Genomic DNA, 14163 nt, shown 5'->3' with positions numbered 1-14163 from the left:
TTCGCTGCAATTTCTTCTTCTTGAAAACACAAACTCAATGCCAGGCTCAAAACGACGTGCACTCAAGAAACTCCTCTCCCCCAACCATTCCCCCTTCACACCCGACTCTCCTTCTGCCGACACCACACCTAGTTCTGCCCTCTCCCCTCAACCCCAGTTACCCCCCGCCATCGACGATGGTGCCGCAGCTCAAGCTGCTGCGGCCGGGATAAGCCCACAGGAGCTACAAGATAATGCTGTTTTGGAGGACATGCACGAGAGAGAGAAGGAAATTGGGCATGCAAGTTCGCCTGCCGGGCTGCGAGGGGTCATTTCGCCTTCCCCATCGTCCGTCTCAGCGCAAGGGCAGGAAACGAAGAGTGGAGGGATGTATGCTAATGCTAATGGTGGTGGGGCTGGCGGCAAGAAGAAAAAGTCTAGTCGACAAAGATTCGAAGAGCGCCAAGTAAGTCTCACTTGCCTTTCCTCAGTCCCTGTCGGCAATGTAATCGCCTACGTCTCTCTTTTCTTTCCCCACTCCAAGCCTTTACTAACGGCGGAATCCTTCTTTCAGGCCCGTAAACAGGAAGCACTCCTCGAATCTGCCCCTCCTGCCGACCCCGAATGGACCGCCCAGCTCGAAAAAGAGCGCCAAGAAGAAATCAAAGTCATCTCCGACGCATGTATTGCCCTCAACTGCGAACTATTCGAGATCGCCCCGGATGGACACTGTATGTACGCTGCTATCGGGGACCAACTTGGATTACTCGGTATTGTCCCCGTGGAGGAAGCTACCGACCCCCGGGCGATCCGGAGAATGGCTGCGGACTATATGCTCTCCCACCCTGATGATTTTATGCCGTTCCTCCCTTCCATCGCGGGGGAAGACACGCCCGATGCGACTTCGGACGGGATGATCACACACTCTGGGTTTGCACAGTACTGTAAAGCTGTGGCGGAGACGGGCGAGTGGGGAGGCGAACCGGAGATTCAGGCGTTGAGTAGGGCGTATGGGGTACCGATCCACGTGATTCAGAGAGGACCTCCAACGGTGGTTTCGCATGGTGGAAAGGATGATTCATTTGGAGGTGGTTTGACGGCGGAGGAGAGTGGCAGGCAAGGGAAGAGGGTGGTGAGAATTAGTTATCATAAGAGGATGTACGGGTTGGGCGAGGTAAGTTGATTTTCTTTCTTTCTGTTGGGGCGGATGTTGATGGTTGTGTAGCATTATAACAGTCTCAGGCCTGTCGTTTGAAAGCGTCAAATGCAAACGCCAAACAACAGTCTTTGAAGCGGAAGCAGACAAACTGAAGAAACCGAGTAGCACAGAGTCCGAGCGTCTAATTCGAAATGCATGAGAATTAGCCAAAGATAAATTAGAACAAGAATACATGTGGGACGAGATAAGATGGTATGCATTGGTTTTTCTGTATGTGCTTTTTTGTTTGCTTGTGGGTTTTCGTTATTCCACTTTTGATTGCATCTCGGATGGCAATTCTATATTTCCTCTTTTTCTAGCCCCCCTTGAATCACTTTCCCCACGGGACTTGCTCGAGAATCTAAACTAGGTATGGTATATTGGCGTACTGTGTATCTTGAATTTAAACTAAAAATTCCTCTAGGTCAATTTTTTTTTTTACCTCAAGAACCGAACTTCCTCCAAGATCCCTTCCAACACTTCCCCCCTTTTCTCCCACAATCCCTTTCTTCCACTTCCTTTTCCCGCTCCCTCTTCCTCTACCCCTGACCTCGACCTCGACCCCAGCCCATCGCCAGGCTTTGCGGCACCCACAGCTTTACTCAATGCCCAACAGAAAAGGGGTGGACAACCTTCCCACGCCAGGATCGGAAAATGGGAGGGGTTGAGCCCTGTGTAGAGGCCCCAGCTGTAACGACCGTCGTGCATTGGTGGTGGAGGAGAAGAAGAGCCAGAGGGAGAGGAAGAGCGGCCGGAGGGGGGGAGAGGTTGCTGATACGGGGAGAACGGGGTGCTGTCTGTCGAACATTGCCTTCCTCTATGATCGGCGCCCTCATTCCCACTCTCGCCATTCGTACCATATCTCAACCCCAATCCCAGTCCGAGCGAGTATGCCCGCTCATCTTCCTCCACCTCGGCTTCATCCCCACTCCCCACTCGCGGTTTGTACCCCTTGACGGCATCGACGCACAATCCCTCGATCCCTGTTTTGGCGCCAATGAGAAACAGGTCGAGAGCGCAGATTTCTCGGGAGATGTGAGCTTTGGTGAGAGCGTGGTGCCGGAGGTGGGCGGAGAGAAGGGAGAGGGCGAGGGGGCAGTCGTATTTTTGGAGGAAGAGGATGGTGGAGAGGAGGTGGAGGGTAATGGTGGTGGGGTGGGAGAGGATATAGTCGTCGAGAGTGGAAGGAGGGGAGGAGGAGTGGAGGTGGCTGTGTAACTGCGGGAAGGAGGGGGACTGGGAAGGGGAAGCGGGTGGGAGAGGGTGAGGAGAGATGAGGAAGAGGAAAAGGCGGATGGCATCGGAGGTTTCGCATTCCTCGTCGGAAAAGTGGATGGTGATAGGTGACGAAGAGGAAAGTGAACGAGAAGAAGAAAAGGTAGAGTCGATCTGGATGGCGTCACGTAGAGCGATACTGTTTTTCGTTTTCTTGTCAGTGATCGTCTCAGGGCAGGGGACAAGAAATCGGTTACCTTTGAGAGAGGATATGATAAGCCGGTACATGGAAAGCGACATTATCGCTACTGACGAGCACAATCTCTGCAGATGAATCACACCATACTGTATCCACTGCAGGGGGCACTTCTTCTCCTCGCTTGACAAGACCCTGTCCCTCCTCTTGTTCGGTTTCTTCTTCTACCGCCCATACGTGTGCCTGTTCGGGCTTATTGATGAGTGCTTGATCGCTGTTGCTGGAGTGTGACGAAGTGCGAGGGGCGGGATGGAGATGGAGGTGGAGATGGTTGGTGGGAGCAGGACTGGGAGTTTGTTGCCGCGCCTGGGTGGACATTTCGGGCGACTGCATCGGAGACTGGAATACCATATCTTGTGAGACGCAAGGCGAGGTAAGGTAATATTATTGTAGAGCTTGCTCCGTACAAGAATGGAATTTGTATTTATATACTACGCATGGAGGTGATACCATTATTCCCACAGTGTCTAAAAGTGTGGAGGAGAAAAGTGGAGGCTAGCGGTGAAAATGAGGATTCGACGGTCGTGATCTCCTTTTTGACATTTCGATAATGGTGAGGGGTACATCACTCGAGTTACAGGGCCGAGAAGGTAAGAAGTCTAGTTTCATTTATTTAAACTTGGATATCGGGACGGAGGGTACTCGGGTGGTTGTTTGGATAAGGGTATTCTATATCGGTTGAGGAGTAATTGCGCCATTCCGGTGTCATCTCTTGATTTTGTTGATTTCCTCCTTGACGCCTTGGGTTGATTTTGCCTCAATAACTTGCATGTAGAACGGTTTGGACCACTGGGGTAAACTATGTCTTCTGGGGGGCTAACACATTTTCAATCGCGCCTGTACTTTGTCAAAAAACCTACGTTTCTCCAGAGAAGTACGTATTACGTGCAGTGACAACAGTGCGTATAGTACTGATACAGCGAGATGGTTCCTTGGCGGTCATCGCCGTTGTTTACGTGACCATCGTCTGCGGCTGCCCGCTTGTCGGAAAGCGATGACGTCTCGTCAGTCTCTTCTCTCTGTCTTCTTGATCAAGTGTTCATTCGACTAATTATTATATTCTATTTCACTTTATTCCTAATCCTCATTAACTGCCCATCACGTCCTTATTTCGCCGCACCCCCTTTTTTCCCACCCCGTCTCTCAAACGCCCTATGAGTACCTCACAAACACCTACCCTTCCTCCTTCGAGACCCTCTTCCCCAGCTCCTCTCTATCGTCGGACACCGCTGAAAGTCGGATGTGTTCAATACGACGTCAAAGTCAGTTTCTAAGCCATGTCTCACCAAAATGTGCATGCTGACAAGCCGTATGCGATTGTGTAAATGCAGCTGGGGAGGGTGAAGGAAAATGCTGCCAAAGTTGAAGAGCTTACGAAATGGTACGTCCTTGTCTTCTACTCCATCATCTTCGCCAGACTTAGCTTACCAATTAACCCAATGAAGGATGCAACCCGGTCACGTAGATCTTCTTGTCCTCCCAGAGATGTGTCTCTCCGGATACGTCTTCAATAGCCCCATCTCGATCTTGCCGTACCTCGAAGCCCCTCGAATCGGACCTACATCGCTCCTTGCGAGGGCATTAGCTACAAGATTAGGATGTCATGTAATTGCTGGGTACCCGGAGGAAATCCCCTCCTCTGGCTCTCCCTCTTCTTCACCAACCAAAGTTGCCGACGCAGCTCCAAAAGAATTGGAAGGCGAAGCAGAAGGTGTAGGATACAACTCGGCGGTAATAGTTTCTCCTACTGGGGAAGTGGTGGGTAACTATAGAAAGACGTTCAGGTTCGAGACGGATAAGAATTGGGCAAGAGAGGGAGATGGGTTTCAATACTTTGACTTGTCTGAACCTCTGGGAAGGGTCGCACTTGGGATTTGTATGGGTGAGTCTTTTCTTCGTCTTGACTAGGTCAAGCTGACTTTTATTCAAACAGACCTCAATCCCAAGGATTTTATCGGTGAGCCTTCCTTTTTCCTTTTCACCTCGACTCCCTCCTTTTCAAAATGCTGACACCGCTCTTTCCAAACGTAGCACCATGGGACGCATTCGAGCTCGCCAACTTTTGCCGAGACAACGCAGTCGACATGCTCGTCATACCTATGAACTGGCTTTCCCCGCCCGCCGAACCTCCTACTACCACCTCTGCATCCGGTGAGGAACCCTCGCACCCAGTGGAACCCCCCGAAGACCCGGAAGCACCATCAGAGTCAAACTTGAATTATTGGGCGGCGAGGCTCGTGCCGCTACATGATCCTACACCTCGATATTCCACTGCTCCTTCTACGTCTACATCTACGCCTATTCCGGGGTCTGGGTCTGGGAAGGATGGTGAAGGGAAGGAAGTTGTTTTTGTGGCGTGTAACAGGATTGGAGAGGAAGAAGGTAAGTCCCAACGTTTGTTTTTGCAAGCCCGAGTTTTTCTTTGGACCTTAATTATACTCCTTCGGTCCATCACCATTCTGACGAATCCTACACATTTCGTTAAAGATGACGACTAACCAAGGTCCGTAGGCTCCAAATTTATAGGAACGAGCTGTGTCATGACTGTCTCCAACACACCTTCCCGAATTGAATTGGTAGAGTGCTGTAATATCTCGGAGGAAAGGGTTATGATTGCCGTGGTTTAGTGTTTCACGCTATTTCAAGCTGGGGTGCAAAGAGCGTTATGAGTTTGGGGTTGCAGGGGACGGAGAGATGAGACGATGAGTCTAGGACATGTATATTAAGTGGCAAGGAATCTCGAGTGTCGTCACGAAGCAAAGCTATTCTGTTGAGATAGTCAAAAGCTAAATCGAACAAATGAACGTCGGAACATGCAAATTTGAGATGGAAAAAGCATGGAAAGCGTGTAAACGTTTATGAGCTACAGTGGCCCAAGGTTTTGAGACACGTCAAAGAAGTCGGATGAGGTTTCACGTTTTACTTATTCAACGATGTCACGAATCTCGAGAGACCGATCGTGATTTCGTTGCCCATGCAAAATGCATTCTGCCCGTTTTTGGTTCCCAAAAACCGTCCAGCTTCTATACCTTCTACTCCAGTCCATTCTGAACCATTCTGTACCCTTCCACCCTCATCTTTCTCCACTTTCATAATTCAACTTTTCATCCCATTCCTTAGTTCTTCTTGCTTTCCAAAATACTGCTGATGCTAGCCCAGACCAACTTGGGGCTCTGAGCGGCATCGACAGGGGTCCAAACACCTGTACCCTTGTAGTAGTCAACAACAGGGCCAGTCTGGGCGTGATAAGTGTCCAATCGCTTCCTGAGGGTACCGACGTTGTCGTCGGAACGTTGGATGAGGGGCTCGCCGGTAATGTCGTCGGTCATGGGCTTCTTAGGGGGGTTGACTGTAAGAGGTAGGGGACGGGTCAGAAAAGTGCATGGCGATTGAAGGAAAGGTAGACGTACATTCCTTGTGGTAACTCCTACCGCTCGCGGGGTGGACCAATCGACCAGTAATTCGGGAGATCAACAAGACGTCGGGGATCTTGAGCTCGATAGCGTGGTCGATAGCTTGTTTGCGCTCGGCAAGCATGGCATCGAGCTTGGAAGCCTGGGGAACGGTACGGGGGAAACCGTCGAGGATGAAGCTTGTTTGGTAGATAGTCAGCGCATGAACAGTGTTGAAGGCAAGGGATGAGATAATGGGAAATGGAAAGGAGAGGAATAGACGAGTTAACGCGGTGAGACACGTTGAATGTCCGACTATGGTGTGGAATGGAAAGCAGCAGGAACCAAAGGAGGGCGGAAGAGAGAATGGATTGTCGCTGCAGGCTTGAAAATGACGGGTATTGGCTTGAACATTGCTGTTTCCGCACCAGCGATGCCACTTCCGTCATAACCAAGCTAGTACAACCTCATTCCAAATCCCATCAAACCCACGCGCCAAGGTTTAACATCCACAACCGCTCCATCAGGATGACATGAGAGAAGAGACCCAACTCACCCGTTCTTGCACTCGGCGTTCTTCTCCAACTCCTGCTTGATCATGCCGACCATAATCTCATCGGAAACCAAACCGCCCTGGTCCATAATCTGCTTAGCAGCCTTGCCCAACTCGGTTTGTCTGGCGACCTGCTCCCTCAACATGTCACCAGTAGCGAGGTGGCAGATGCAGTACTTGCTGGAGATGTTGGGCGCTTGTGTACCCTTACCAGCACCAGGAGGGCCAATGAGGACCATTCGGGGAGGCTTGATGGAGGAAGAGGGAGAGAGGGCAGAGGTGACGGAGGAGATGGTGTTGGAGACGGAGGTGGAGGTAGACTTCTCGAGATGATGGATCTTGTCTTGGAGCTGGGCGGGAAAGTATCAGTACGCACCTAAAGATGCGCGGTCGAGAGATGCAGTACTGACCTGAGAGACAAGAGACTTCAAGTATTCAACTTCAGAGTTGCCAGACATTTTGAGGGTTTTGTTGTGGCTGAGAGAGCTGAGAGGTGAGTGGTATAGGGCTTTTCTATGCGGTGAATTCGTTTCCAAAGAGGTCGAAAGAAAGAAGCTTGTCGCCGGTCGTTGCTCGTCGAGAGTGGGGAGGACCGGCAATGTCCACCCATTAGCCGCCATATCCCCGCGGCGATTGAGAGAGGTGGCATGGCAGGCGCGTGGGATGCACATGGAAGCCACGCGAGTTTGAGGCTTATTTGGTTCCTTAACTATTGACGCGTTTAATGGAGGAGACGCGTCTGATTTTGTCGTCGTCACCGGTTTGGCTAGCGTGTAAATCTGGGCCTTGGGCTGTTTGGGTTGTTTCATCGCCCCGTGTATTTGCCAAGGCAGCGACGTATATAAAAAGACCTGTTCTTCTTCCCCATCTCTTTTCTCATTTACGCGCCCACTTCAAAGCCACTCCTTACGCTTGACCCTCCCTTGTCTTTTCTTGATCAGTTGGATTACCAGTCCCTTTTACTCTTCATTTTTTTCACGACATACGGAAAAAAACGATAACGACGATCACGATGCTCGGTTACTTTGCTGCTCTCGCGCTTGCCCTTCCCGCCCTCGCCCAGTCTGCCTCCAACGGCTCTGCCTCCGCCGTCGATATTGAGGGCTTGCAAGCAAACTTCCAACGTGCGCCTTCACTTTTCTTCTCTCTTTCATTTCGGCTGACGTGAGACGATGTCATTTGTAGAGGCCGAACTTACGCCCCAATTGCTCGAAACTTTTGAGCCTGAGGCTCTTTTGAGCGTTACTTTCGGTAGCACCGCTATCTCTACCGGTGATACGCTCGACCAGGATGGCAAGTCTTCATATTTATTCTGATCATCAAAAAGGCGCGTCCTGACGACGCATGTCTCAGCCGTCTCTTCTTCTCCCACTCTTGCCGTCTCCCCCGCTTCCAACGCTACTCTTGAATCGGGTCAGCTCTACACCGTCGTGATGGTCGATGCCGACATTGTTGGAACCGACGAATCTACCACCGAGCAGACTCGGCACTGGCTCGTCAACTCTGCTAGTCTTTCCACCGACTCGGCCCCTTACGCTGTCAACTGGACCGGTTCTACCTCTATGTACGCTGTCCTTGCTAACTATACATGTTACAGTCCATACTGATTCTTTGATACTAGTACCGATTATGCCGGTCCCGGTCCCACCTCTGGCAGTGGCTCTCACCGGTATGTTAGCCATCCTTTCATACCCCTCTTAATCCTCAAACTGCGCATAAATGCCAAGCTAATGCACGCACCTCTCTTCTCTATAGATACGTAATCATCGTCTACGCTCAGCCCGATACTTTCTCTCCTCCCGCCAACCTTTCTCAAGCCGGTACCCCCCTCAGTACAATGTCTCTCTCTAGCTACGTCTCTGAAAGTGGTCTAGGAAACTTGATCACTGCCAACTACTTCCAAGTCGAGAATGGCGAGGCTACCGTCACTGTATGTCTACCCTTCTTCAGTAAATTGTTCTCCAAGCCTATGACTAACGCTATTAATGAATAGGTATCTTCCACTAGCGCTGTTGACTCTTCTACCCTTGCCGGCTACCTCTCTACTACTGCTGCCTCTTCCGCTTCCAGCGCTGCTTCCGGAACTGCTTCCGGAGCAGCCTCCAACTCTGCTGCTACCTCTGCTACTGACTCTTCTGCCACTTCCGCTTCTTCCGCCCCTGCTTCCAGCGACTCCTCTAGCAGGGCTTTGAGGTCCGAAATGGGCTTTGGTATGGTTGTTGGCGTTGTCGGTGTTGTGGGCGCTGTTTTGGGTGCCGGTATGGTCTAAGAGTTTTGGCGTGTAAAGATACAAAGTGATCGGGGTTGATCTGTGTCATGAAAGGACAATTCACATTGTGCATGCATATCACTGTTTTATGTAGCCTTGACTGCTTTTGAGATGTTGTTGTATGAAATAGAAGAACAGGTTTGGTTGTATGCCTTATTATGGACGACGCAACGGAAGAGACGATCTGCCACTTTGCCCTTCGACGCGTTCCTGTCAACTGATTGTCATAATTCGCCCTCGTGTCCGTTATTTCCATTGTTCGTTCTTTTCCCTATCATCCCTTTCCCTTTATATCTACCTTTGACGAATTTACGACCCTTAATAAAGCATAAATCAACGACACATTTATTTCACGAGTAGCGAGAGCGACAACTTACGAAAAGACAATCTCGCGAACAGAATAACGTAAAACGCATTTTACCCGGTTACCGGATCGTCCGTCGGCTGCTACGATCCATTCCCCCACGCACATCGATTGTTGCCAAGCCACGTCCAATACGCTTTATAATTATTTCGACAGCCACCTATCTCTTATTGCGCTATCTTACGAGCTCCTTATACCGAGCCGCTTGAGACGGTTCACATTAATAGATTCACATCTGCGATTTAAGGACGACCTTTGCGCGTCCTCGCGAGTTAGAATTTAAAGCTTTGGTGGGGAAGAGATCGGATCTGAGATAAGATCTTTTATAGAATAAGGGAGGAAGATAAGAGAGGGCTTTTGCTGAAGTCGTAAGTACCATTGAATCAAGCACTTTGCAACAGTGCCGTCGCAAGAGAGGACTGACTTGGAGTATTTTACCTCAATTCATCACAAATAGCAAACAGCATTGGTATCCCTTGGAAATTACGCAAATACAGAGTAGTCGCGAAACCTCAGTGGGAGAGCCAGCTGGGAGTAGAATCCAGAAAATAGATTGTGGAGCGTGAGAATAAGAACTTGAGAAGAGCGTTGTCTCGCTTGACATCTTGGTGCATTTGCAATGTACGTATTGAGACACGTTATTTGCCTGTTTACTTCAATAGACTGATGTATCTGCTTAATGTAGGCCACTTCCCGTAGAACGTTCCCAAGGCAGCGTGCGTCTCGCGTTCTCTTTGACCCTAATAAGATTATCAAGGACTGACGGTTCTTCCTATGTAGGTTTCTGCGTTAGTAGCAAGGTTCCAAACAGCCGCGAATAGGGAGAAAGAGGCGAGCGAACGTGAGAAGGACAAGGACAAGGGGAGAGTCAGCTTAGGAGAAGGACGAAGGGTTAGCGACGCCCTCGCGGCGCAGGAAGGAGTCAACAATGCGGACTCGTCATCACAGCCTACAGCAAGCGCCAACACCAAAACAGTTCCTATTGAGAGCAGTGAGAAAGATACCACAAAGGGGAATGCACCCGAGACTCAGTCACACTCTCTACCGCATGCTTCTTCCATTGCTACTCCTCAAAGCCAAAACGATACTGCCCGTGTATCACCCTCTGCACCTTCTACTACCCCCGCAAAATCTACTTCTGTCAGTAGTACCAAATCTTCTATCGGTCGTACTTCATCTATAAAAGCGCACACTCCCACTCCTGCTCAAGCCCAAAATCGGAGTAAAGCGAATAAACCCCGTACGGTTAGTACTCAACACAACGCCAAGCAAGTGACTGTTTCCCCCTCACCATCTACCGTTACTTCTCCGCGTTCTACCGCCCCGAACGACAATACTTGTACCCCGACGCCACTTAAGCCGCAGTTGACTGGTACCCCGTCGAAACCAACAGCCAGCTCCCTGGCCAAAACACGTTCTCCACCATCTTCCCGCCCGCCTAACAGCACGAGTATGCGTTCCCCGCCTCCGATAGACGATCCTACAGCAACAGGCACAGAGAGAAGGAGCTCAAGCTCGTCGGGGAGGCGAGACAGTGTCAAGTCACCCTTGTCCTCGTCGGGATCATTGATGGGGAGGTCGTCCCTCGGGAGAGCAGCTAGTGCTCGCCTGTCCCATACCAAGTCTCCCGAGGTAACGTCTCTTGGTGAGGATGGGGTTGGGTCGCCGCAGCCGCAGGAGAAGAATAAGGATGACAGGAGTGCAAACGGGTCGATAAGGAGAGCATCAGGCTCGAGGCTGATGCAGGGTACGGCTGCTAGTAGGGCTAGAGCGGCTGCCAATGCCAACGCCCACTCTTCTTCGATCTCTTCCAACTCTCATGTCCCGATCTCGAGCACGTCTTCCCCTGCTTCTACAAACGTCGTCCGACCTCGAGCATCCATCTCTACACCCGTATCGAACAGCAAGAAGCCAACGTCCAGTGGAAACGATAAAAACAATGGTAAACGTCTCACTCCCAAGTCAAACTCGAAAGATGCCCCAACCCGGCGACCGAACGTTAGCTCTGTCGCAAAGGAAGGGGAGGAGAATCCTGCAATGAAGCCCGTAGGAAGGAATCCCGTGGGGAGGCTTGGCTTGGCTGCTGCAAGGGAAAAGAAAGGTGAGAACGAAGACGAGATTCAAGCTCCTCATCCTCCGCCAATTGGGAAATTAGGATTACCGGCTGCTAGGGAGAAAACCGGAACGGCAGAGGGGAAACAGAGAAGAAGCAATATCGTTAAACCTTCCGAGCAACAAACTCATCACGTGGAGGCCGAGCTTGAGCATGAGCAGGAGGCTGAATCGGAAGCTGTAGTTGGCGAAGAGGAAAAACAGAAAAACGACGAAATAATGTCGGAGCCAGCTGCAGAGGCGGAGGAGGAGCTCGAGGAGAAGGATGGGCAGGTTGATGTAGGACTTGGCGCTGGCGCTGGCGCCGGTCCGAGCTCGTTCTCCACTATTGGCATGAGGCCAGAAGGCGTTCAGACGAGGCCGGATGAAGTAGAAGATGGCGAAGAGACAAAATGTGCTGGGGAACCTACCGAACCACTTGAGTTGGCGGCAGAAGAGGACAATAGCCGACAAACCAAAGGGATCAATGAAGCCAACGAAGCCAACGAAGCCAACGAAACGAATGACAGAGACGATAGCGAAGGCGAGAAAGAGAGGGAGTAAATCTAGAGGAAATTCCTGATGTTTGAAATGGAATTCTACGGAAGGGCACTTTCAGGAAATGAATGTATCACATTTTGGTTTTGTGGGGTTACGGGCGAGAGGCGAGGCTGATCGGTTGAAGGACCGGCTATGAGTGCGAAGCAATAAGTGGAGGCGCAAGCTGAGAACCAAAATGATCGTCGGTTCGATGATCCAATATTAAGAAAGATGAAGCGGTGGCAATATTATTATCCATCATTTCCTTTCTGTTTCTACTTATAACAACATAAATAAACTAAACCCGGAGAACCAAAAACGAAGATAAAAAGCTGTTACCCCTCTATATAACTTCTAACTTCTAAAGCTTCTATCGTATCTATTGTATTTCCCTTTCTATTTCTCCGCCTTTACCTTCCCTTCAATAGATCTTTCGTCTGAGAAATGGTGAACCTCCTATCAAGAAAAAAGACGTCAGCATACCTTTCTCTTTTCAAAGCAAAAGCAGAACGGAAACGGACATAAAGAACGTAAACTCACTAATTCTGGGGAAGACTCGCTCCTCCGCCCCTCTTTTGCCCGCCTGTCGTCCCAGATGTAAAGTAGCTTCCAGACAAGCATGATCACGCCTCCTACCACGGAGCAGACACCGCACACGATGAGACCGTCTTTGTATCGAGGGGCGTCCTTGGTTTTGAAGACGTTGGAACCGGCGAAGCCCGCCATTTGGATGAAGGCGACGCTAAATGGAAGAGACCAGTCAGCTGGAGAGCTCGAGAGGATGTAGACCGTGAGAGGGAACGTACTAGGTAGCCAAGGCGACAGGTCGTCGTCGTTCGTCAAACTTGCTGCTGACCCACGACTATCAAACATATTAGCAGGATGACTTCGTATAGCTTCTAAACGGTGGACTTACAGCGTTGATAGCTTGCCCACAACCCATAGTACCAGCAGTTAAAAGGTAACCTCCGTACAGGACCCTCTTGCCAGCGGAGTCGGGGGCGAGAGCAAGCCAAAGACAACCGGCACAAGAGAGGGCCATGGCGGTGAAAATGTGGATACCACGCTCGCGGAAACGATCGGAGCTCCAAGCGAGGGAGACAGAGTAGACGAGACCGATGGCGGAGGCGGGAGCGGCCATACCGTTCTACAAAGATTTTAGTGCGAGCTTGACATTATTGAGAGTGAAGAGACGTACGGCGGTGAAGCCAGAGTAGCCGAGAGATTGAATGACTTTAGGACCGTAAGTGTTGATGGGGGTTAATATGATACTATATCATGAGTCAGCGGTGCTCTTCAACGGATGACGTGGTGTAAGATATTCACGAAGAAAGGAAGGCGGCAGCACAGTGACCCCAAAGTCTCCAGTCTACAAATGTATCCCTGATATCAACGAGGGTAATCTTCGAGCCTCGACCGAAAGCCTTCTTGGGGTCGTCGGCGAGTATTCGAGCAGCGAGAATTTGAGCATCACGAGAGTTGAGGACTGGGATGAGGAGAGATCGACCGCCGTCCAAGGGGCTAGCAGGGAGGTAGAGCAAAGCGAAGATGGCGACACCCATGGTCATAGCACCCTCTGAATATATTTATTAGCTTATGTGTGAATGATACACTAAAGATGTAAGTATAATTTACCAATAGCGAAGAGATACTGCCATCCATGCCAGCCATGCTTCTCGTTGAGACCTTGAAGAATGCCGAGAGCGAGAGGACCTGAAACCATACCAGCTAAGGGCGCAGAATCAGTATTGGTTCGGAATAAATATAAATCGACTTACCAAAACTGTTGGCAGCCCAGAAAATGGCCAATCTGAGACTGAGTTCACCGTTCTGGTAGAATCGGGTGATGTACCAGGCCATACCGGGGATAAAACCAGCCTAAAATACGATACAGATCAGTCAGCGCACTGATAGGCTTCTGGGACAGGAACATCGTGACTTACCTCACCACAAGCCAAGAGGAATCGAGTAGCGTAGAAGCCACCTTTGCTGGTAAGAAAAGCTTGACAAAGAGTAATGAGGCCCCAGATGAAGATGATGCAAGGAACCCATCGGTGCGGACCCAAGATCTTGGCGAGCATGTTACTGGGTAACTCAAAGATGACGAAGCCAAGAGTGAACAGTGTTTGACCGATGTTGATATTGCTAGTTGTGATGCCAACAGCAGGAAGGAATGTAGTATCTGTTTGGGCGTTACCTAAATTGGTGCGATCCTACGCTGTATGTCAACATCGAGGTCGTTCCTGCTATTGTCAAAACAGAGACAATGACACTCACAAATTGAAGCATCAAAAAGCAAAAGACGA

The 14163-nt window shown here is 50.3% G+C and overlaps 7 protein-coding genes across 7 annotated transcripts in view; 4 read left to right on the top strand and 3 right to left on the bottom strand.

Annotated features, from left to right (window-relative positions):
* Positions 1-37: 37 nt before the first annotated feature.
* CNBK0110 (hypothetical protein) lies at positions 38-1234 on the top strand (the record flags this gene model as incomplete). Its single annotated transcript, XM_767842.1, has 3 exons — positions 38-445; positions 554-1153; positions 1205-1234. The coding sequence occupies 3 exons, from the start codon at positions 38-40 to the stop codon at positions 1232-1234; spliced, it is 1038 nt and encodes a 345-aa protein (XP_772935.1).
* A 381-nt stretch (positions 1235-1615) lies between these two features.
* CNBK0100 (hypothetical protein) lies at positions 1616-2999 on the bottom strand (the record flags this gene model as incomplete). The annotated part of the gene is made up of 2 exons (XM_767841.1): positions 1616-2591; positions 2650-2999. The coding sequence occupies 2 exons, from the start codon at positions 2997-2999 to the stop codon at positions 1616-1618; spliced, it is 1326 nt and encodes a 441-aa protein (XP_772934.1).
* Positions 3000-3802: 803 nt separating this feature from the next.
* On the top strand, positions 3803-5275 carry CNBK0090 (hypothetical protein; the record flags this gene model as incomplete). The annotated part of the gene is made up of 6 exons (XM_767840.1): positions 3803-3910; positions 3980-4029; positions 4094-4530; positions 4582-4605; positions 4680-5030; positions 5160-5275. The coding sequence occupies 6 exons, from the start codon at positions 3803-3805 to the stop codon at positions 5273-5275; spliced, it is 1086 nt and encodes a 361-aa protein (XP_772933.1).
* Positions 5276-5764: 489 nt separating this feature from the next.
* Positions 5765-7051, bottom strand: CNBK0080 (hypothetical protein; the record flags this gene model as incomplete). The annotated part of the gene is made up of 4 exons (XM_767839.1): positions 5765-5997; positions 6059-6240; positions 6597-6943; positions 7004-7051. The coding sequence occupies 4 exons, from the start codon at positions 7049-7051 to the stop codon at positions 5765-5767; spliced, it is 810 nt and encodes a 269-aa protein (XP_772932.1).
* Positions 7052-7605: 554 nt separating this feature from the next.
* On the top strand, positions 7606-8862 carry CNBK0070 (hypothetical protein; the record flags this gene model as incomplete). The annotated part of the gene is made up of 6 exons (XM_767838.1): positions 7606-7717; positions 7779-7886; positions 7947-8157; positions 8215-8262; positions 8349-8523; positions 8587-8862. 6 exons carry the CDS (start codon positions 7606-7608, stop codon positions 8860-8862), a joined length of 930 nt encoding a protein of 309 aa, XP_772931.1.
* Positions 8863-9845: 983 nt separating this feature from the next.
* CNBK0060 (hypothetical protein) lies at positions 9846-11881 on the top strand (the record flags this gene model as incomplete). Its single annotated transcript, XM_767837.1, has 3 exons — positions 9846-9847; positions 9912-9942; positions 10007-11881. Coding segments are annotated over 3 exons (1908 nt in total).
* Positions 11882-12253: 372 nt separating this feature from the next.
* Positions 12254-14163, bottom strand: part of CNBK0050 (hypothetical protein) — a gene marked incomplete at both ends in the record, with an annotated part of 2058 nt that continues 148 nt past the window's right edge. The window contains 10 exons of the mRNA XM_767836.1: positions 12254-12313; positions 12398-12599; positions 12664-12719; positions 12774-13004; positions 13056-13128; positions 13184-13433; positions 13493-13585; positions 13636-13735; positions 13801-14070; positions 14135-14163. The exon at positions 14135-14163 is cut by the window's right edge and continues 148 nt beyond it. Coding sequence (XP_772929.1) covers positions 12254-12313; positions 12398-12599; positions 12664-12719; positions 12774-13004; positions 13056-13128; positions 13184-13433; positions 13493-13585; positions 13636-13735; positions 13801-14070; positions 14135-14163 — 1364 coding nt within the window. The remainder of the gene's footprint in view (positions 12314-12397; positions 12600-12663; positions 12720-12773; positions 13005-13055; positions 13129-13183; positions 13434-13492; positions 13586-13635; positions 13736-13800; positions 14071-14134) is intronic.

This window comes from Cryptococcus neoformans, chromosome 11 (assembly GCF_000149385.1).
Source record: "Cryptococcus neoformans var. neoformans B-3501A chromosome 11, whole genome shotgun sequence".
Classification (NCBI taxonomy): domain Eukaryota; kingdom Fungi; phylum Basidiomycota; class Tremellomycetes; order Tremellales; family Cryptococcaceae; genus Cryptococcus; species Cryptococcus deneoformans.
The sequence above is the reverse complement of the archived record's forward strand: the minus strand, read 5'-3'. Positions and strand labels throughout refer to the sequence as shown.